Consider the following 22,569-nt stretch of genomic DNA (forward strand, 5'->3'; position numbering starts at 1 on the left):
TGAGGATGGAATTGATGGTGATTATGCATTGAGGTTGTTAATTAGGATGTAAATGATTTGAGGTTGAGGTTAATAGTTGACGAATAGGCAATTGAATTGCAGAATGATTATTATTATTATTGGTGGGTTTTGATGTGAATTTGAGGAATTATGTTTATCTTGATGCTTGGATGATCGGCGATGAAATTATCATGTGATTGAGTAATTATGGATTTTATTATGGATTATTTTTTAGTATGGAAATTGAAGAATTATTGAAGATATTTGTTTAAGTCATTTCACTCATACGAGCTTTCGAGCTTACCAGGTTTGTTGTATAACCCGGTACACCATGGATGTGGTGTAGGGTTTGTGTTTTGCAGGTTAAGCAGGCTGAGGAGACAATGAGGAAATGTCGAGGCAGTGGGACCCACTTTGTTTTGTTTAAATGTTTTTATACAGAAGTTTTACATAAATTTTTTATTTGAAAGAAATTTATTTATTTATGGGCCCAAAGGAAAGATAAAACATATTTAAAAGGTTTAGCGTTCAGTATTTTTATGGGCCCGAGATTCGGGGCGTTACAATCATTCACACCAAGTAGTCCAAATTCATTTCACTATGATATGCAAACCTGTGTGTTTCCTTGTGATATACCAGATGCTTGGGATATCTGTGGTGCTGATCCACTTGTTTATTCTTCCTCATGGCCTTGATGAGCTTCTGGTGCCCTTCTTTTTGGCCTGCCCCTTCTGCCAGGTAGCTTTGGTGGGAGATGCCTATGGCAAGTCCTACTATTATGACCTTCTGTATTACAGTGTCCACATCTCATCACCACACCTTTTTTCCCAAGTCTTGTTTTGCTTTGTGTCTCATTGGGATCCTTCTTCCTCACCTTCCTTGGTCTTCCAGGTTGCCTTGTATACGATGGTGGCATCAAAGGTGTGTGTTCAGTTCTCAACCACATTGATTGCCCATTCATGGGCAGTATCAAATTGTCATATGACTTCATATAAGTATCTTTCAAACAACATTTATCCACATATTCCTCCACTGGCTTTCCTCCTTTATAGAAAATAGCAGCAAGGGCATGTTTGCATGGGAACCCAGACAACTGCCACTTTCTGCATTCACATGTGTGCAAGTCCAAATCCACTACAAGCTGCTCTTCTGCCCCACCATTGACTTGAAACTTAGGGCCATCAGACCACATGGTTGTATAGGTGTCAGCTTCTACTTTTCTATCTTGCAGCTTGTTCCAAATCTTGGGGCATACTTTATGAGCCCATTTCTTCATCTTCTCTCTCCTCATTTGGATCTTCCTCATCAGCAAACAACTTATCATTTCTAGCATTGTGATAATAGGCTTATCTCTGGCTTGTAGTATGTTTTGGTTGAAGGCTTCACACATATTTTTCATAATCATGTCACACTTCACAAATGTACTGAAGTGGGACTTTGACCACTGGCTTGGTGGTTTGGCAACAAGCCATCTCCATGCCCTATATATCATCCAACAACCTTAATTCCTCCACAAAATGCTAAACACAAGTGGCCTTGGCAGCCTTCCATAATGTATAAGAAAGTACTTTACCTTTGTGTGCTTTCCTAAAATTGGTAAACAAATGTCTAGCACAAAACCTGTGCTCAGAATTGGGGACCACATCATTAAAAGCTCCTGGTAACCCTTTTTGCTTGTCAGAAATAAATGTCCAGCCAAGTTGGTTCTCCACTTCTACATCATTCACCAGCAGACCCAAAAACCATGTCCAAGAGTCTCTATTTTTCATTTCCACCACAACGTATGTTATAACTCATGTCTCATTATTTGCATCTATTCCCACTGCATTGAGCAACTGACCTCCATACACCCCCTTTAGATGACACCCATCCAGACCAATTATTTGTCTACAACCATCATTGAAACCCTTCTTGCAAGCTCCCATACACACATACAATCTTTGAAACCTAGATCCATCACACTTAATCTTGCAAGTTGTGCCTGGATTGGTCCTTCTGAGTTCATCACAGTAGTCCCACAGCAGGCCATATTGTTGTCTTTGGGTACCTTGAATCAGTTCTAGTGCCCTCTTCTTCGCTCTATAAGCTTTCATCATTGAAACACCAACTTTATATTCAGATGCTGCAGCATCTACCAGAGACTTTACTGGAATATTGGGGTCAGATTGAATCCTATCAATAAACATCTTCACCATCCAATTTACTATAGCATTCTTGTTCTTGTGAATTCTTGTGCACATGTGTTCTTACATAAACACCTTGATCTGCAAAGTGCTAGTATTGACATTCATCCTTGATACATACATCTCCCTGGGACACAAACCTTGGCTTGCTTTATCCCCATCACATACGCACCTCAACCTAAATACTTCTCATTTTTCCAAAAGGTGATGTTCTTTCCATTAATTATTGCATATTGTTTGACTGCATCCCTTAGCACCTTACAATCACTAAACAACATACCCAATTTGAACTGTGGATCCTTCATGTCAATGGCAGGATTAAACTCTAGATAGTGGACTTGTCTCCCATCATCTTCCTCATCAGAATCTTGCACACTAAGCAGTTCCCCATCAGAACACATGTCAGGTTCATTATCTTCAAATTCAATTACTGGTATTTCTTCCATTACATTATTCTCACTATCTCCATTCCTAGACTGTGAAGATGATCCAACTCACTCCTCTGCAAGGTCAACATTAGCCATAAAGTCATCATCATCCTCATCCATGTTGTAGTCACTATCTACAAACTCAGAGTCAGGGTCAAGCTCACTATCACTTGAGTCATCATACTCTGATTGCTCTTCATCATTGCCTCTGGATACACATGATGCTTGTTTGGATATTCTTTTAGATCTTCTAGTAGCATATCTTCTAGTGACTCTTGGTACATCTTCTGCTCCTTGGTTTTGTTGGTCTCCAACAACGTGTTCTTGGTCTCTTCCAAATTGATCAATAATGATTGGTGTCTTCCTTAAGCGTTTTGTCTTTCTACCACCATATTTTCTCACCCTTGACAACCCGGCTATATTAGCACATTTTGCTACATGAGCACCTTTCTCAACACGTAAAGCTTCTGACAAGTTAGTTCCCTCCTCTATTAGAAAATCTCATGCAGCATGAATTCCATCCTCAAACAATAGAGGTACATCTCCTGTAGCATTTAATTCATCAATGTTTGGGTCACATTCATTTGCCACATCTTCAGTCTCTTCCATAATTCCATCCTTAAATTCCTGGTCTTCATGGTTATTATTTTCTAGTTCTTCAATGTATGCACTAACCCTCTTGTTTTCTACCACAACATCAAGATTATGCTCTAAGTATGTCTCTATCTCCCTCACATTCTCATCAACAAGAGCACACATATCAAGAACATCTTTATCTCTCTTAAGCAGAGTTAATGCACCATTTAGACCTCTACCTGACAACTTATAATGATAATTAATTATTTGGTTTTCATACCCTAAGTGAACTACCATACTATGAAGCTCTGTTAGGGACATTTTGTCATTTTCACAAAAGTCAAAGTAGTCCACCACTCCATCCATATAGAAGATTTCAACCATTAAACCGCCATGCACCATTTTGATGGTGAATAGATCTGGTCCACTGAAAATGAACAAAAAATATGAGTAAACCCAAGATTTGGGACCCTTTAAGTTTGGGACCACTATTACTAAATGTCTACAACCAAAGAGACATAAATAGACAACACATTGTTTTCAACCAAACTTTTTACACAAAGAATAGTATTAAACTGAAGTAGTGTACATTATTTATTGTGAAGGCACCAACAATTGCATTCTCTTTCCCACCAAACAAACAAAACATATTTACTTTAGTCCAAACCCACTACCGTACAAACACAGAACCCAAACAAGACAACTTTTTCAAAGTCTGGATTCGAAACTTACTGTACACAAGCATTCTACCCGAACGACCGCGAAGAATCCACGCCATGTGGTCAGAAATCGAATATATTCCCTGAAAAGGAATCGATTTTCGCAGATTTTAGATTTCGTTAGATTAGATGGGGAAGATGGAAGTGAAACGTCTAGCCTTTTTCCCCAACTGCAGCTTTTGATATTTTTAAAGTTTCAAAATTGTTGTAGGGATAAGAAATCGTGGTATGAGTTTTTCAAGTGTGTAGGGTTCCATGTGTCAAGTTTTGGGCGGGAAAAATCTGCCAAATCATCTAAAAACCCCCCATCAGCTTGTCCATGTTGGCACTTAACAGCACTCATAACAGAACCCTTAACAAAATGCATTTTTTCATGATTTTTGTTAATTGTTGGTCGCATTTGAAATATTTTGTTGTTTATGGACCCGTTTAAAATAGACCCTATAGTTCGTGGTAGTTTTTTGTAATTGAGCCTTTTTTAAATGATAAATATTCAAAAAGATGAATATTTATTTAAATATTTTAAATGATAAAATAAAGGATATTTTTGGTTTTTCAAAAAAAATGTGGGGGCATTTTGGACATGAAAATTTCATTCTGATTCCTCCTCCCTCATTTCGAACCTCCCCTAAGGAATCTCATTCCCCCAAAATCAGAAATCTCATTCCTGATTTTGGTGAGCCCCATATACATTCCCTTTCCCCTCCAAGTTTAGTAAACCAGGGAATGAAAATCATTCCCATTTTCAACTGTTAAGTAAACACAAGAATGAGAATGAGAATGATTCACATTCCCACATTCTCATTCCCTTTAGGTAAACATGCCCTAAGAGGAATGAGAATCATTCACATTCCTGTGTTTACTAACATTTGGGAATTATTCTCAATCATATTCATGTGTTTACTTAACAGTTGGGAATGTGAATGATTCTCATTCTCTTGTTTACTTAACAGCTGGGATTGAGAATGATTATCATTCTCTTGTTTACTAAACTTGGAGGGAAAATGGAATGCATGTGGGGCCCACCAAAATCAGGAATGAGATTCCTGATTTTGGGGGAATAAGATTCCTTAGGGGGGGTCCGGAATGAGGGAAGGGGAATCGGAATGAAATTTTCATGTCCAAAACGCCCTCACACTTTTTATGAAAAACCAAAAATATCTTTTATTTTATCATTTAAAATGAATATTTAAATAAATATTCATCTTTTTGAATATTTATCATTTAAAAAATTGTGATTAATAAATATAATGGATTAAAAATTGATAGAAATATAATGGATTAAAAAAATTGTGAATATTAAATAGTTGATAGAAATAAATTGTAAAAAGTATTAAAATTGTAAATATAAATAGTTAGCAAATGGATTAATAAATAAAAATATTAAAATTGTGAATATTAATAAATACAAATATTAAAATTGTGATTAATAAATATAATGGATTACTAAATAGTTGATAGAAATATAAATAGTAGTAAAATGAATATTTATCATTTAAAAAATTGTGATTAATGAATAGCATCTAAAAAATATAATGAATGTTGTATAAGGGCATTTTAGTAATCAAACTCATTTTTATTCCGATTCCTACTAGCTAGTAAATACGTTTATGAAAATCAACTTTATTTTCATTCTCATTCCTAACAGTTAGTAAACACGTTAATGAGAGTGGCTGATTCTGATTTCTGTTCATTCCGATTTCTATTCATTCCGATTCTTTTCCATTTCGATTCATTCTGATTTTTTTTATTCTGATTCCTGCTCATTCCACTTCTTGTTTATTCTGATTCATGTTCATTCCAATTCTTACTCATTCTTATTCCAATTTAGTAAACATGCCCCAAGTCAATAACCTTAAAAGCACACCTCTCTTTTAGTGACTTACCTCTGGCAAGGTATTAAAATGGCGGGTGTTACAGCATTAGTAATTAAGGGCTAGATTCATTTTAGTGAATAGTAATTTTAAGTCCTTAAGATTAGGTTAAGTAGCAAGGGAGAATAGGGTAATGCGTTAGAATTATGAGAGGCCAAATGTTCAATACCCTCTAGTGTAACCAAAATTTAATAATTTCAACCTTTATGTCAAATCTAACCATTAAAATGCTTTGATCCTTGTATGTCTTGAAGAGAGAAGGGAAGTGAGAGAAAATGATTCTCAAAGGATTGCAGTTAAAGACCAACTATGATTCTTTCTGTAACTCAGAGGTCGGCAAACAGTGTATGATAATTATTTACAGACTCAAGCATGTGGCAACATCAATCAACATACAGCTTCTCTTAAGGCATTTTAGCACCGCCGAATAAACACTAAAATTCATTTCATATTAGAAAAATTATGGATTTCCGTATGTACATTTCACTAAATGCTCCTCCAGAAGAAAAAAATCTTGTATGCAACCATTGTATACAACTCCTCTCACACAATATCAACTCATTAGATGCCAGTCATGCGACCAATTTTGTAAGAGGAAAGTTATACATAATGATTGCATGCACAAATTTCTTCAGAAGAGGCATCCATCAAAGAACAAAAAAATTTATATTAAAAAATATAAGAGTTAAAAAGAATCATGGCATCTTCTACTTGTCTGTGAAGACCAACTGAGTGCATACTGCACACATCTGGAGACTACCACCTTGAGGACAACAGGGATGTGGATCCAGTTACTCGTTAAATTTGACAAATGTTTTGGAGGAACTCAAATTATAGAAGAAAGCCAGCTGCAAAAGTCATCACAACAAATGTAGTCAGCTCCTCTAGGTTTACTTACCAAATAGAAACAGAAGAGCTATATATATATCATATCCTGCAGAGTACAGAATCCTTCTTAATTCACTAACTTAAGGTACCTACAACTACAACTACAAGAGCACACTTGTCATTACATCTCTCACATAAATCACATGGACTTCCAGAATGAACCTTGACAAAAGATAACCCACAGTCTTGAAAACACTGAGCCACCCTGAAGATGATGAGTACCTGGTCTGAACTATGAAGCACTACCTAGATTTTTGAAATTGAAAAATGCCTCAATCACACTTGGGACTTAGTTTTAAGGAAATTTTCAGAACTACTAAAGAATTACATGCACTTGAATGAAAATATGATTCATCCATATACTTTACTTATTATCCATCCATAAATGAAAATGTGATTCACCCTTACGACTGAAATTAACTTGACCAAAGAAGTCACTAAGACAAGTGGCCAAAAATAAATAATAATAAATCAAAAACATTGTATTAAGATATTCATGTAATTACCTGGCAATAAAAGTCACAAGAATAATCCAAAATACCTTTATAATAATATAATAAGATTAATTGAAATGACACATTACTTACCAGGGTTGCTTCTTTTATTCATGAGGATTGAACTGTCAACTGCGGGTAGAGTCCCAATATGTGCTCTGCCATAAAGTCATGCCGGGTCAAGATTCCAACAATTGGAGGCCTCTGCAAAATGTAATAAATTTAGACTAATGTACTACATTATAGGGGGAACTTTTAGTGAGTTGACATTTAATCTTTTCTTGCTGTCAGAAGCAGAAATGACCATGCCAAAAAGAATATAAATTAATCATTTTGAAAGTGTAATTATCATTAGAAATTGGAAATATACATATTGAATTGTTAACACACAAAAAAAGGATATATGTTACCAAAAAAAAATGAACAACTATATAATGACACCATAGTGCCACTTTTAATTACAAATCACAGTCATGGACTCTTTTCTAAGAATTCCCTAAGCGAAGAAAGGCAGTAAATGATAAATGTATTAAATGATATAAGAATTATATAATAACATGCCAGATCAAACCTGGCCATTTACCTTTTCTCAACCAGTATAACTTGGTTGTGCTTTTTGAACTACTATTTGAGCATGCTGCATGAGGGAGAGAGAGAGAGAGTATTACGTACCCCTGGTTTCTTGGGAATCACCAGCAAGTGCCTTAGGCCAAGCTCCCGAAAGAAAATGGCAGCTTTAGCTAGGGACATCGTCTCAACTACTGTGTATGGAGAGGTATTAGTAATGGGATGAAGATCAACATACATCTCCATCTCTTCCTCATTTATGTCCAAATCCTCCAGCATGAGCCCCTTGCCTGATCCCGCCTTTCCAAAATCATGTGCACAAAACCTACTCATAATAACCGACCCAGTCAACACCCTTTGTTTCGTAAAGTTCTTCCCTTTAAGCAACACAAGCAAATGAGATCTCAAAACCAGCCCACACAACTCCTCAGCATTTGAAAAAGGTGGCTCATCAATCACGGGGAACCCATTATGCCCTGTCATTTTGAGAGCATCTAGTATATTCCCCACTTTCTCAACCCCGGAAAAGGAAACTAACAGACCAGAAACAACATCACTTGCAACCAAGCGTCTCATGTATGGTTCTGCATGCGCCTCCATATAAGGTAATCCTTTCATTTCCATAATTTGGTCATAAACACCCTTGTTGAAACAATCAGCCACAGTTTTTGAAACAAGGAGAACTAGCATCACCAGTGGGAGCATCAGTAGATTATTAGTAAGCTCAAGAAGTATGACACAGAGGGAAACAGTCATTCTCATGGTCCCACCAAGGAAGGAGGCAGCTCCAAGGAGGGCAAAGAGACCCACATCAACATCAGAGAGAGAACCAAGGAGTCTTCCTACAAGGCGCCCATAGGAGGACCCAGCAAGTATAACAGGGATGAAGAGCCCAGATGGCACAGCAATGCCATAAGTGACAATGCCCAGGCAGTACACAGCAAAAAAGAAAACAAAGAGAGTGGAGAGATGGAATTCCCTATCAGAGCCAGAGCTTAAAAGGTTGCGGATAGCATCATCATTGGTATTGAAAAATATGGAGGCAAGGTCATTGTAGTGGTTAGGTGGACATTGGAAATTCTTGTACAATCCAGAGTGACCTATGGTCGGGCATTGGTCCTCCAGGTGAGGGGGACAAGGATCGCACTGTGAAAGCCATGGGAGACCATAAGAGCAACAAGAAGTCAAAAAGGAAATGGTAATGACGAGTAGAATTTTACATAAAGGACCTCTCCTGCAAATCATTCTCAATAATCAGAAACAGTACATACTATATCAATTTATCTTTTGATAGGCAAAACAGTTCTATTGAGATTGTAGGCAAAACATACATCAAATTTTGTACATCTAAGGTTTCATCCTATTAAAGCATTTGAACAAGTTTGAAAGCTAGTGCTCTGCCCAATGAATATCTGAATTTGGGAACATCTGTTCCCAAATATTACAAAATTTTGAAAGTAATCAAGACGGAGAAAAATGAAGCTTAGAAATTTTAAATAATAAGAAAATTCAAAAGTATATGTTTTAATCACTAGAATTGAGAACAGTTCAATGTCAAACTTAATAAAACATTGGTGATAATTTTTTTTTTCTTTAGGTTTTCCACTAAGGCTAGAACTTTGACTATGAGTGAGTAGATGAAATGCAAATTTTTGGCTTATACATGATGAAATTCTGTTAACGTGTGTTTGTGTGTGGTTATAGTGTTGTATAGCGAAAAATTTAACCATCTTATAAAGAGTATTTTCAGAGCATACTCATTTATGATTTTATAAGTTCGAAGGACTTTGTCCACTAGGAAATTGTAAAGGCTTCCCAAAATGCCTCCAATAACTCCAAGGGATATGACTGCCAATAGATCAGTGGTGCTATAAGTGACCTTTGCTGAATTGACATCATACATGATAAGACCTCCTTCCCCAAATAGTCCACATTTACCACCCTTGCAAAATTCTATGAAACCTCTTAACACAACTGCTACAACAGCTGTTGTGAAAAATGTTCTCCAAAGAAGAGCATTCCTCCACCTACAAATTTGTGATAAAAGAAGATGAAAAAGTACTCAAAAAATTTCTGCAATAAATTATTAATATTTATTTGTAAGAGGAGCAATGAATATACCACAATCTAATGAAATACTAAACTTTCTGCAATAAATTATTAATATTGCAAAAAGAAAAAAGAAAGCTGCCCTTTTTATGCTAAAAATAGTTATCCCAAGTTGCATGAGACATTAAAAAATCTCAGTAAGTGTATAGGATTTAAAAACCATATCAAGGATGTTTGGGAGCAGTCTAAATAATGTGAACCTAGTTCCTATATTTATAGCTCCAATAATTTCTCTTTTGACCATTGGGCACAGAAAACAGAATCACGAGGTTCACAACTGTGACTTCCAAATTAGGACTCAATAACTTGTAAGTTGCAACAGATGCCATTGTCAAGGAAAATAAAAGAAACTGTTATTTAATACCAGGTGGCCATCACACAATATTCTTTCCAGCACTTCTATATTTATAAAATAGAAAGTCGAAAAGAGGGAGGAGAGCAAGTACACAGAAACTGCAAGGACTCATTTATTGAAGTTTTTGATTGGTTTTACTGTCTTGAAAGTCTTAAGAAGAGGTCGCTTGGTGCGTGATTTATCTCCCTTCACTTTTTTTTCCTTTAATTATTAATAAACAGGGGTATTTAAAAAAGACAGACTAGACAGTAGAACTCTGGAGGGAACTATGAGTGGTTAAATAGGAGTTATTTTCAAACATTTTTAAAAGAAATCCAATAATTGTGACAAAGTCCAAATTAGAAGTCGTGTGATAGAGGAAAATGTGGAGGTTACAAAAAGGAAAATAGAAAAATGTAAGGAATTTAACACTCAAATTTGAAGATAAAAAAAGAGGGTGAGACCCGAGGGCTGTTGTCTTTCTATAATTGTATACAAGAGTTTTATGATTGGGTGGGGGGGGGGCCCACCTTTATTCATTTTTTGTGATTGTGTAGCTAAGTCAGTACCAAATTTTATTTGGGGCCTAAAAATATCAGTATAGCCAATTTCCTTTCAAAGACCAGATCAACCAGCTATATATATAATATCTATTTTTTCTTATATTTGGTAACTTTGTAGGCTGTAGCTATGTCATTACCAAGTTCTATTTGGGTTGGGGGGGGGGGGGGGGGGTGTGGTCGTTTCAGGCCTTATAATGGCTCCTCCCCTGATAGTATATGTCGTGAATATTCTAATTAAAATCAACCCAGAACTTTCCTTAAATTATATGCTTATATATACTTCTCTCTCGCTACCTACCCAACAGAAGTTATTAAGCAAGTATGACAGTCCACTTACAGTTTACAGTGAAAATCTAGCAGCTGCTAAATTAACATCAAGTATGTAAATAGGTATGCATGCATACTTACATACATAAAAGCATATACATATTTGCACACATAAATATATATATATATGCATGTAAAGACTAAAGACATGCATTTATTTGTAATCTAATGCAGTTTTACCCCAGCTATCAGGCTACCTAAGGTAACCCTCCTCCTTTCTCTGGGTGTGGGCCATGCACATAATACATACATATATATATATGTATGCGTATGTGTGCATGAGAGAGAGAGAGAGAGAGAGAGAGAGAAAGATAGATACCATGAAGCGACTTCTTCTAGTGCAAAAAGGACCCCACCAACTGGGGCACGGAAGGCAGCTGCAACTCCAGCAGCAGCACCACAGGTAATCAGATCCCGCCGGTCCCGATCATTTTTGAAGTATCTAAGCCATTTCCAGGTCACATGATACTTGCGAGAACCACCCTGTCCAAACAAAAAGCCTATGCAAGCGCCAGTGTGTACCATAGGTCCTTCCTTACCCAAAACAAACCCAGCAGCTACTCCAAATAAAGAGCCAAATATCTGCCAAGTTGGGATTGCGTAATTATTACAAAATCAATTTTTAATTCCTTGTCAGCTTTATGCAGCCATCTTTTGGATGCCTATAATACTTACAACTTTACTTTCCAAGAGTCATAAAAAACACTAATGGCTTTACATTGAGCTTTCTTTCTATGTTTTGGTTCACTGCATCAAGAACTCCCTATTTATGCTAGTAACAAGTGAAATTAGAACATCTCTTTGAAGTACTTAATTAACAATAGAGAGTTCAAGAAACCACCAAAAAAGAATGTTGCAAAAATTTCACTCCTAGTGAAAAATATTGTTATAAAGGAGTTAAAGAGTTCTATATCTTTCCAAGGATATTTTACATACGAGTAATGCTTGAGACACCAAAAACAAATCCCAAATTTTGGATCCCAAATAATGCGGAAGTGGTTCTTGTTCATATTTGGGCCTACTCTGAACCTCATTTATTTCTAACAAGCATAACAGTGGCATTTTATTTATCACATCATTTGGTGACTAGTATTATTGTTTACATTTTAATTAAATGCAAAATACTCACATGAATCTTTACCTATCTTTTGGACATAAAAATTGTGTAATAGCATGAGTGCGAGATAAAAAGAAAGAGAGCTGCTTTCAGTCCGTTACTTACCTTTACAAAGAGGGTACTAGGAGCCAATATAGAATGAGCATCTACACCATTGAGATATGCTTTCACCTCAGGTATGCCAGAGCCTGCTGCTGCAGGGGCAATGTAGGCGCAAAGAGCAGCAGCAGCAGCAGCAAAGACCATGTTACAACAAGTGAATGCTGCAAATGCCTGGTAATACCTGTACTGGAGTTAAAATAACATCGTAGTTACTCAAAAATATCTTAAAGTATGGGAATATCACAAGCATGAAAGTTGTCTCTGGAACGCATAGCAATTAGTAGGTTACTAGGACAATGATTACATCTTCGCAATTTTTATATGCAAATGGTAAAAAATTCAAGAAGATAAATACATAAGAAAAACTTTAGCATTTATTTAACATAAATTGAGTTCAAATGTCTTGCAAGAGCTTATACAGTTTCCCTTTTTTCTCATCATGATTTTCTCCTGCACTCCTAAACAGGGCCCCCGTCCCTGACCAAGGCTAGTCATGCACTCAAATGAATCATGCACTCAAATTTCATTTCAGTGAAAGATATTACAACGTAACTAAGATGAAATAGCATTGTAAAATTTACCAATCTATTTTCACTTTCAGTAATGAGATTCTGAAACAGGTTCTACTACATTACCAGTCCAGTATCTATAAGGCAAGCAATCAATACAAGATATAAAACAATAAACATAAAATATGCATTTCAACCGCAAAAAGAAATGAATATTTATGTCATGGTTATGTCAAATATTTAAACTTAAAGCTTGAAAGTAGAGGATTAAATTTCACAGAACCATAATCATTAGTTTATCTCATGCAACAAAATCCAAAGATATACGCACCCGAAACAATATAAATAGAATCTTTTAAAAAAGGGAGGGGGCAAAGGTTTTATTGCATTGAAACACAGAGGGGTACTAAGGCAGTAAAAGCTAGGCTTACTTTTCCTGACGCATGAGCTTGTTGGTAAGCAAAAATTTGAAACCAGCAATATTCTCGACAGCCATGTTATTGAAAAAGCCAACAAACCCAGTGCTTAAGCCAATAAGGAGGGCAAGTGTCCATTTGAGGGAAACATACTGAAATATCTCAAAATTCGTTCTAGACCTCCAGTCCTGCTTGAAAAGATCATTCTCGATAATCCTACAAGAAAGAAAAGATAAACCAGTGAGGTAGCATATAAAAATTGTTAAAATTATGTTTTAAAACAAAAGCCATAATGATATAATCCACAAACGAGCCATACTGCAATTCAGTGAGGTATAACTTTATATTTATACCATCATGGAGTACAAGAAAATAAATTGCAGGAGAGTGTTCTTCAATGAGATGCCAAAAGGTTGTTTCCAAAAGATTCTAGTCTATTTGGCTTCTATGATTCATGATTGACAGGCTATTGAAATTCATTTACCAAGTCATTCCAGTGAAAATTGGAAGGTCATGCAACAGTTCATATCTTTCCCATTTACAATTTTTTTTTTTTTTTTTTGGTTAAGAAGAGGCCTTAACAGGCTCAAAACAAAAAAAAACTAACAAGAAACAAAACGACCCTTGGCCATGCCCAAGAAGTCATTAATCAGCAACTGCTCACAAACCCAAGGAGGTTTGTCAAAAATAGAAAGGCCAAGACCGAGAGTATGACCAAAATCAGCCAAGCCTTCTCTCTATAAATGTGAGAAAGCTCGCAAGCCCAGTCCTGATGAAGCAAAGATTGACAAGCGGAAACCAAAGTGGGTAGGGGATGACAGGGGAGTACACCTCTAGTCACAAGTAACACAGCAAGACTAGAATCCATCTCCACCAACACATTACGAACCCCAAACTTCCAAGCCAAGTCAAGACCATAAAATAAGCCCAATAACTCAGCAGAAAGAACCTCACCAGTCCCCAGGTTAACTGCAAAACCAGTGAGCCAAGACCCATTAGAATCTCTCAAGAGACCCCCAGCACTTATGGCGCCAGTACTCAAACATCTAATACCATCCACATTGAGCTTGACCCAAGGGTCAGAAGGGGGATCCCATCGCAAGAAGACTTGAGACTTAGAGGAACTGTTCCCATTTACAATTTAACAACACTCCAAGACACATTGACCTGCTACATTTAACAAGCCTTTGCTTAAAAGTAAACAGCGATAGCATCATATCTGTAAAATTGAACTCCATAAAGGAAAACAATGAAGCATATAATAGGCATCAAAGTCATGGAAATATAAGTATCAAAATTGAACTCCTATTATATTCTCTGTCTCACCAACTACCCAAAGGGTAATGAATAATTTATAAGCCGTCCCATAATGATAATCCCAAAAAGAGTTTTATAACCACAACCCAAAAACATAAAAGCTTCAAAATTTGCTAGTTTCATTTCTGGTAAACCAAAACATAACAAGATTCAAAGATTTTATTTTCTTTGTATCCATTATGTAGACAAACAAACAAGAATACAGACAAAAACAATAAAGTGAAAGAAAGAAATGAGAAAGTGTGGAAGGGAAGAAAACGAACTCATAGTCAAGGCTCTCAATGGGGCAGACTTTGGCACCAACAATGGCAAGCTGAGAGGTGTTGTTTCTCCTGTTTTTGAGAAGTGGTTCTCTCAATCCCCCTTTATTGTATATCATCCCTGAAGATTCATCACTCTCTAACAACCCTTCTATTTCCATACCACTCTCAGTCTCCTCCATCCTCTCTCCTCTCTCTCTCTCTCTCTCTCTCTCTGCAACTGACTTCTTCAGTTCTCTTTTTTACTTATCAAGAAACCTTTTGATTTTGACCAAAAAAAAAAAAGAGAAACTTTTCTTGATTCATGTTATGTACATCAGTACATGTACTCATGTTATCTTTTCTTCTTAAAAAAGATACAAGAATTGTAAAAATTAAGAAAACTCTATTTAAAAGATGGAAAATACTAATTTTCCAATTTTTTTCTGGACGATTTGTTTAGTATCCTCAAACGGATATACTGCGGCTTTCCCGAAAAATGTGGGTTGATCATTTTCTATTTGTTTTTATTGAGACGTGGGTTGATGTTGATCATTGATTAACATATGGACAAGGTATTAATTAGCCCTTGGATTAGATAATACACTAGCACATGATGTAGGTGACCTTAATTACGTGCTCATATGACAAGAAAAAAGGAAAAAAGTTAAGTATGTCCTCGTCTACCTTATAAACCCAAACAAAACTGAGGTTTGCTAATCATAATCGCCCAAAGCGATTAGTGAACAAAAATCGTCCCCACATATCAAAATCTGCAGAAAAAGTTTGAAAGTTGAATGACTTATCTTGAAAAGCTCACCCCGTTTAAAAGTTTTGACAGGGGCGATTTTCGTTCACTTAGCAAATCAATGGTGACAATTTCTATCACCAATCAAATTCAAACTTAAAATTGACGATTACTTACACAAATTCATAATTGGTACAACCACAAAATATAGATAATAAACATGTTAGATTAGTCTCAAACACGACTAAACTAATATGATTATGACATAATTTATATGTATGAGGAAAATTGTTAAATCAATTTGAATTTATTTTCATTTCTTGATATGATCATTTGATAATGTATAAATCCTTATAAAATGATTTCATTTAGAGATGGGAACTTCATTCTGGCACACTAATTTAGTAGCAATTATCCCTACTTTCTGTAATTTTTCTAGCATCTAGATAAGTGAATATATTCACAAGAAAGTGATAGTTTTGGTTTAAAATCTTTTATTTTAATAATAAATTACTCTCAAGTCTTGTTTTTAAAAGATTTTGAACCACAAATCCAATTAATTAAAAAATTAAGCTCAACTCAATCTGTCTGTGTACGTGGATGCGGAGTGAAAAAACTTTACTACCAAGTGATCGGCAGGGTACCGAACGCTCGGTGCATGCATATGCATATTTTTTGCTTGCAAATGCATCTTTTTGCTTACAATGCATTTTTGTTGCTTCCAAATGCAAGTTAGCTTGCAGATGCGAGTTACATCTGCAAGCGCCAAGTGCTCGGTAGATACTTTACCGAGTGCTCGGTGGGAATTGTCGAATGCTCGATGGGCAGTTTGGTCTTCCGCTTAAGTTTTTCGCCGGCTGGACCCTGATTTATTTTTCTTTCACATTTTGGACTTTCTAATTAAAGTTCCCTTATTTTAACTCATAAAATATGAAGTAAATAATTTGTAAGTCAATTTTACAGTTTTTAATGATAAATAAACTCACCTAAAGGGTTGTATTGACAAAAATGTCCACTTTTTAACAAATAGACCCACGTTATAACATGCCTCGTGTTTTTACGCGTTCAACATGTTTATTTTTTTACAAAAAAAAAAAAATTAAACTAACTAGGTAGATTGCTACTGTCAAATAGTGACAATTAGTAATGTTATAATGCGGGTGGATGTCACTCCATAAGCTTGAATTTTTTTTTTTTACGTTGATTTCATTAATTTTTTACATGCTTATGAACCACCCCATTACAGTCGAACCATAATTGCCGCCAAAAAAACAAAACAAAACATTTTTTTTTTGTCATAAAAGAAAAAAAGAAAAAACCTCTCCATCTCAATTTTTGATAAAACCCGAGAGGCATCTAGAAACAACTCCACAACAAAAGCCTCACCATAACTCCCACCAGCACCTCAAAATAAAGCGAGAGCTTTCATAGCTCGCAAGCCGAAGAACGTACAGCCTCACACAGCATATAACATTGTTTCTGGAGAAGACCTACATGTCGGACACCTTGCATCGATAGTTAACTTATGAGTGAAAAGATTAACCTTACGAGGAAGACTATTATGCATTTATGCACAGCACACCATAGAAAAACTTTGATCTTTGTTAGAACTTGAAGGGCCCATATATAACCAACGCCCAAAAATCTTCATAGGTTGCAGGTTAGAAGAAGACCCACCCAAATCAACTTGCATTTTGAGACTCATGCCCAGCTTATACCTATTGCTCACCGAAAAAATGACCACTAGCCAAATAATGCCAGATTCAATAGTCCTTGAAAGATGAAGACCCAAGAGGCAGAGAGAGAATTAGATTAGCAACATCTTCTTCAAATGTAGCACCCTATGGAGTCATGGATCAAACAATGCTCTTACGTAGACCAGATAGCAACAACCCAACCCACCAAGGTTTGATTAAAAACAGCAAAATCACGAAACCCAACCCACCATCTTCCTTGGATTGGCAAATCTTGGACCATTTTAGACGACATGAGCTTGAGATATGCCACCAAAACTGAGCCATCATGGAATTAAGATCCTTGCATAAATTAACAGACTAGGAGTTTGAACATACACATTTAATATGTAGGAATGACTTGGGAATCGTATATTTTTTGAGTCATTTCAATAATCATTTTTATAAAAAAAATAAGTCAAATCAAAAATAATTTAGTATCTTAATACATTTATTGCACGTCTCAATTTTTTTTTCTTTCTATACTCCTGTGACCTATCTTGTTTGTTTTGGATTTTTTTTATTTTGTTTTTTCGATTGAGTTTCCATGAAGAATGCTAGTTGCATTCTCCTTTTTGTATTTTGATTTGTTCTCTTATTCATTACGTAATGTAGTCTTATGATTGAAATTGTTCATTTTTAAAATTATCCTTTAAAGATTATACTTGTAAAAAATTAATCAAATCGAGAATCATTTAATCATTTAATTGTAATCAAATAAATAAACAATTTAAGTAATAATTAAATTCACTGTCTATTTATTTGATAGTACTTAAATAATTAATAAATTTCTAATTTGGTTATCTTTTGAAAGAGATGACCTTTAAAGGATGTTTTATAAAATAAAAAGTTATAATCATAGACTACATATAAAAGGGATTAGAGCAAGAAAAAAACGACGATAAAAATGCAAAAAAGAAAAAACAACTAGCATTTGAGTTTCCAACTTTCCATAACCTTAAAAAGGTTGAAAGACATAAAGTTGAGACCAGACACCGTGACCAATTGAGTTTAGCCCATACACTTGCGATTAGGTTGGTGGGCCACTACTATCATGAATTCTCTGGTTGTTTGATGCCAATCGAGGTGACGTCATCAGCAGGCGCATCATAGCACCTAAAAGAAAATGTTCGCAGTTTTTCCCTTTACTAAAGTTGAGGCCTAATGTTAACCAAAAAAAAAGTTGAGGCCTAACGTGCGCAGGAAGTCCAGGTAGACATGTCAAAGCATGAATCCTCGAGCAAATCAAAGACCGTTTCCTGGTGTTCCAACTTCCAACTGTAAAGGCTCTTTACAAGCACCAAATAACAACTCATAATAAACTCGGATCCAGTCAGCATTCAACAACAACAAAACAATAACTCAGATTCTCTCTCTCTCTCTCTCTCTCTTTCTCACTGACATCTCTATCCAAAATTCCAAATTGCTCACTCAGTCTCACGAGTCACGCACTTGGCCAACTATCAGAGATTCAAAATCATCACCAACCCCACTTTGTTTTTGTCTCTCTTTCTCTTTCTTACTCTTATGGTGGGATTTCTAGGCATTAAACAACGCGTTTTGAGTAGGTTCTTCTGGCCGGGGTCCCTTCCTTGGTCTTAATATATACAAATCTCTGTGCTTTTAATTTACTCCCTCCCCCAGAATTTTCCAGGAAAGTTGTAATTCAATTTGTAAAATTCCCCAGAAAAAGCCTTGGAAATTCGACCCGATTCAAGCTCTTTAATTTGTGGATGACATCTTCTTCATTCATCATCCATCATCCATCATCCATCCTCCATCAATTGAGTTTGAGGTACACAAGGACAAGTATTAGATTATAGTGCTTTATGCTATTTTAATTCCTTTATTTTTTTTTTTCTCACAGTTTGAGTAATTATTATGTGGGTGTTGGTTAGAATTCAGTAATTTTAGGCTGAATCTCAAGAATTTAAGTACTTGGGTGTCCATATATTTATCTTAATTCGACGAAATATATGGTGGTGAAGGAGAAAGAGATTAATTAGGACTTGGTGGACTGAGCAAAACAAGAATTGATGAGAATTTAGGCATAGAATTTGAACTTTATTTTACTGGAAACCCATGGCAAGAAGTAGGGGAGAGAAAGAAGACTCTGAGAAGAACAGTGGTTTGCTCAAACTCTTGCAACTTCTGTCAATTTTGGTTGTTTTTGTTGTGGGTGTGGTCATAGGATTAGCAACAAGCGCGCATATTAATCGGCATTTTGGTTCACAAACCGAGATTTATTCTTTGATCAATCACTTTTCCTCCAATGGGCCACATGATGAGAAGGGTAATCGTAATTGTAGCAATACTATTGTGCCAAGTTGCCCCCCAGAGGTTGATTGTTTGAGCATGGAGACATTAATCAAGCCGAAGAACTTGAGACATGGTATGTCGGATGAGGAGCTCTTTTGGAGAGCTTCAATGGTGCCTTACAAGAAACAGTTTCCATTTGACAGAGTGCCTAAAGTGGCTTTCATGTTTTTGAGTAGAGGACCTCTGCCAATGTTGCCATTGTGGGAGAGGTTCTTTGTGGGCCATGAGAATCTTTACTCAATTTACATGCATGCACTTCCAGGGTATAAGCTCAAAGTATCTAGCACCTCTCCTTTTTATGGAAGGCAAATCCCCAGTCAGGTACAAGGCATGTTAAATGATACAATCTCTTGTCTCTGAAACTTTACTATCAATGTTTTGTCATTGTTTCTCTTATAATTATGTTATGGCCGTATTGTATTGTTGGTTTGTATAGTTTCATATATCAGTGTTTTGAGGTTGCCTAAGTGAACTGAATTTCTTCACTTAAGAGATCAGAATTTTATTAAGGAGAGTGGTGAATTCGAAATTGGTTTATGTCTTTATTCCTTGGTTGCAGACTCTTTGGCTTGGTGTCCTGCAAGATTGAATGTTTTTTGAATTTTGGGATGTTTCCTATTACCTCATAATTTAACCTCTAAATCCTAAACTGCTCCTACATAATCCAAGTTATAGCCACAGGTTCCTGAACCGCAGTCCCACCACAGAAGTATATACATATGCAGCTTCCAAACATGTATTGTGTTAGTACTCTTTGTGGATTGAGATTTGTGTTCTTATCATGAAGGTATAAGCAAATAATGATTCGTTATTACTTATGATTATGTTGTACTTAGCAGATCACTGGAGCATGCTTATCAAACCTTTTTGTCATCATTACTTGTACTTCAATTTATGAGTTTAGAAACTAATTTGAAGAGGTCCTTTACCATTGGCGTTTTTCTAGAGCAGACTCATGTCGGAAGTTGTTGCTAAAGATCTGTGGCATCCTCTCTGTGCCATCTATATAGATCAAGAATTGACATTTCACTGATATGCTTTGTAGTTAAGTGATGCAATAGCTTCTTGTAATAGTTGATGAAATCCAATTGTTAAGTGCCGATTAATTTGGAAGTGAAACAATAGCCTCACTTGTAGTGAAATGAATTCATCATTGCTTTGGTGAAACTTTTTTCAGTACCATATATTATCCATGTCTTGTTATTTTCCTTCTCATGATCCTTACATTAGATTTGGTTGTACCCATATTAAAGATTTTAGCATTGACCCAATTTTGAACCTTCATTAGGTGTTGTTGTTATATCATGTTCTATGTAAAACATATCTTTTTTTTTTAAGTAAATTAATGGTTTAAATATTTGGCCAAATGTTCTCATATTAATGGAAAACAGTTGGCTGCATTTTGATTACTATGAGGAAGCTATGGTGTAGTAATGCCTTCTTCTTAGGCCTTTTATAGAGTTGCAATGGAAGGATTTGGATTGTTAGATAAACTTGTACAGCATGAGAAATATCTACCTTTAGGTACGTTCTTAATTGATGCTAGACAGTGGTGCATGGCTGCAAACAGATAACCCTTAACAGTTATGCAGCCATCACTTATTATATGAGATTGTGCGGACATAGTAGATGCTCATTCTCTGCGAGATTGGGTATTCTTTCTTGAAGGTACTTATGGAGAAGTATCACCTAAGACACCACACTACACAATTGTCAACAATTTAGTCCATTGCATGAAAAGGTTTTTCAAGCTGAAGCTTCTGAATAAGATTGGTATTGCTATTTTTATTTTTATTTTTATTTCTGTTGACACTGTTTCATTGAGTTGTGCCCTATTGGTTAAGTGTTTAAAGCTAAAACATCTAAACACTGGAAAAAATGAAGTTATCTGTATGAGCTTACCTTAGTTAATATTTTATTATGCATTGAACAGAACAAAACTTGTGGTGTTAATGGTTTTTTAGTGATTGTATGTCTCCTATCTCCTCCTTATGCTTTAAAATCTTATTCTCTGCAGCGTGTTTCATGGGGGACAGTAACACTGGTGGATGCAGAGAGGCGGCTTCTAGCCAATGCCTTGCTTGACTTCTCAAATGAGCGCTTTGTTCTTCTCTCCGAGAGCTGCATCCCAGTCTACAATCTCCCTACTGTCTACAAGTATCTCATTGGTTCTAAACATAGCTTTGTTGAGTCATATGATGATCCCGGGCGTTATGGACGCGGGCGTTACAGCCGCAAAATGCTTCCAGATATTGAGCTCTATCAGTGGAGGAAAGGGTCTCAGTGGTTTGAACTTAGCCGTACTTTAGCTATTTATATAGTCTCAGAAACAAAGTATCACACCCTCTTCGGCAAGTATTGTTTGCCTGCTTGCTACCCAGATGAGCATTACATGCCAACTTACTTCAATATGTTCCATGGCTCACTAAATTCGAATCGGACTGTGACTTGGGTTGACTGGTCATTTGGAGGTCCTCACCCTGCAACGTACAGTGGAGATAACATTACAGAAGATTTCGTAAGGTCTATAAGGAACAATGGAGCGCTCTGTCAGTACAATGCAGAGATGACATCCATTTGTTACCTGTTTGCTCGAAAGTTCGCTCCGAGTGCATTGGAGCCTTTGCTTAAGCTCGCTTCATCAGTGATGGAATTTTGATTCTTTCAGCAGATAATTCTGGTAGGACTTTATCGATATCATTGTTGTCCAACACCAGTATCAGTTTTGTCCCAATACAAATGTACAGGTAGTTCCGGATAGAGAGACATTTGGTTCTCTATCATTGAGTTTGAGATCAATAAATTTTGAAATAGGCAAGTCCTTCGAAGAAGGAAAACTTTATATGATGAAATAGTGAAATCTTTTTGCCTTTTTGGTGCATTTGGTTCATTTTTGTGTGGTGGATTTCTTTGGTCCTTTGGATGTGAAGTATCAACTTCCAATGTGGTGACTGGTGAGTGTTGAGCAGAGGAAGAAAAAAAATGTGTCCATTTTTGTGTTTGCAGA

General features: G+C 36.0%; 3 protein-coding genes across 8 annotated transcripts; 1 reads left to right on the top strand and 2 right to left on the bottom strand.

The window, feature by feature from the left end:
* Positions 1-673: 673 nt before the first annotated feature.
* Positions 674-2,629, bottom strand: LOC147279760 (uncharacterized). Its single transcript, XM_086252064.1, has 4 exons — positions 2,370-2,629; positions 1,841-2,172; positions 1,574-1,714; positions 674-1,380 (listed from the first exon to the last, which is right to left on the bottom strand). The coding sequence occupies exons 1-4, from the start codon at positions 2,627-2,629 to the stop codon at positions 674-676; spliced, it is 1,440 nt and encodes a 479-aa protein (XP_086108190.1).
* A 3,565-nt stretch (positions 2,630-6,194) lies between these two features.
* Positions 6,195-15,127, bottom strand: CLC-C (chloride channel C). Of its 6 annotated transcripts, none has more exons than XM_086251105.1 (8): positions 14,787-15,126; positions 13,222-13,422; positions 12,285-12,462; positions 11,382-11,644; positions 9,487-9,756; positions 7,835-8,963; positions 7,256-7,366; positions 6,195-6,628 (listed from the first exon to the last, which is right to left on the bottom strand). In XM_086251105.1, the coding sequence occupies exons 1-7, from the start codon at positions 14,963-14,965 to the stop codon at positions 7,274-7,276; spliced, it is 2,313 nt and encodes a 770-aa protein (XP_086107231.1). In that variant the 5' UTR covers positions 14,966-15,126; the 3' UTR covers positions 6,195-6,628; positions 7,256-7,273. The 6 variants fall into 6 exon arrangements, with proteins under 6 accessions (XP_086107231.1, XP_086107234.1, XP_086107233.1 ...); XM_086251108.1 differs by having other exon boundaries at positions 12,285-12,467; positions 13,309-13,422; positions 14,787-14,927; XM_086251107.1 differs by lacking the exon at positions 9,487-9,756 and having other exon boundaries at positions 14,787-15,127.
* A 3,496-nt stretch (positions 15,128-18,623) lies between these two features.
* Positions 18,624-22,510, top strand: LOC147279762 (Core-2/I-branching beta-1,6-N-acetylglucosaminyltransferase family protein). Its single transcript, XM_086250035.1, has 3 exons — positions 18,624-19,038; positions 19,149-19,883; positions 21,580-22,510. Exons 2-3 carry the CDS (start codon positions 19,326-19,328, stop codon positions 22,219-22,221), a joined length of 1,200 nt encoding a protein of 399 aa, XP_086106161.1. The 5' UTR covers positions 18,624-19,038; positions 19,149-19,325; the 3' UTR covers positions 22,222-22,510.
* Positions 22,511-22,569: the final 59 nt, after the last annotated feature.

The sequence above is a fragment of the Dryas octopetala genome, chromosome 7 (assembly GCF_963921425.1).
Source record: "Dryas octopetala chromosome 7, drDryOcto1.1, whole genome shotgun sequence".
Lineage (NCBI taxonomy): Eukaryota > Viridiplantae > Streptophyta > Magnoliopsida > Rosales > Rosaceae > Dryas > Dryas octopetala.

Coding starts and splice junctions, on each gene's coding strand:
- LOC147279760 (XM_086252064.1), bottom strand. CDS start 2,629: ATGGAAGAAATACCAGTAATTGAATTTGAAGATAATGAACCTGACATG. Junction 2,173..2,369: donor ACCTTTTGGAAAAATGAGAA/GTATTTAGGTTG, acceptor GTTTATTGATAG/GATTCAATCTGACCCCAATA. Junction 1,715..1,840: donor TCTAAAGGGGGTGTATGGAG/GTCAGTTGCTCA, acceptor TGAATGATGTAG/AAGTGGAGAACCAACTTGGC.
- CLC-C (XM_086251105.1), bottom strand. CDS start 14,965: ATGGAGGAGACTGAGAGTGGTATGGAAATAGAAGGGTTGTTAGAGAGT. Junction 13,423..14,786: donor ATTGAGAGCCTTGACTATGA/GTTCGTTTTCTT, acceptor TCTTTCTTGTAG/GATTATCGAGAATGATCTTT. Junction 12,463..13,221: donor AAGCTCATGCGTCAGGAAAA/GTAAGCCTAGCT, acceptor ACTCCAGTACAG/GTATTACCAGGCATTTGCAG.
- LOC147279762 (XM_086250035.1), top strand. CDS start 19,326: ATGGCAAGAAGTAGGGGAGAGAAAGAAGACTCTGAGAAGAACAGTGGT. Junction 19,884..21,579: donor GAAGGCAAATCCCCAGTCAG/GTACAAGGCATG, acceptor TATTCTCTGCAG/CGTGTTTCATGGGGGACAGT.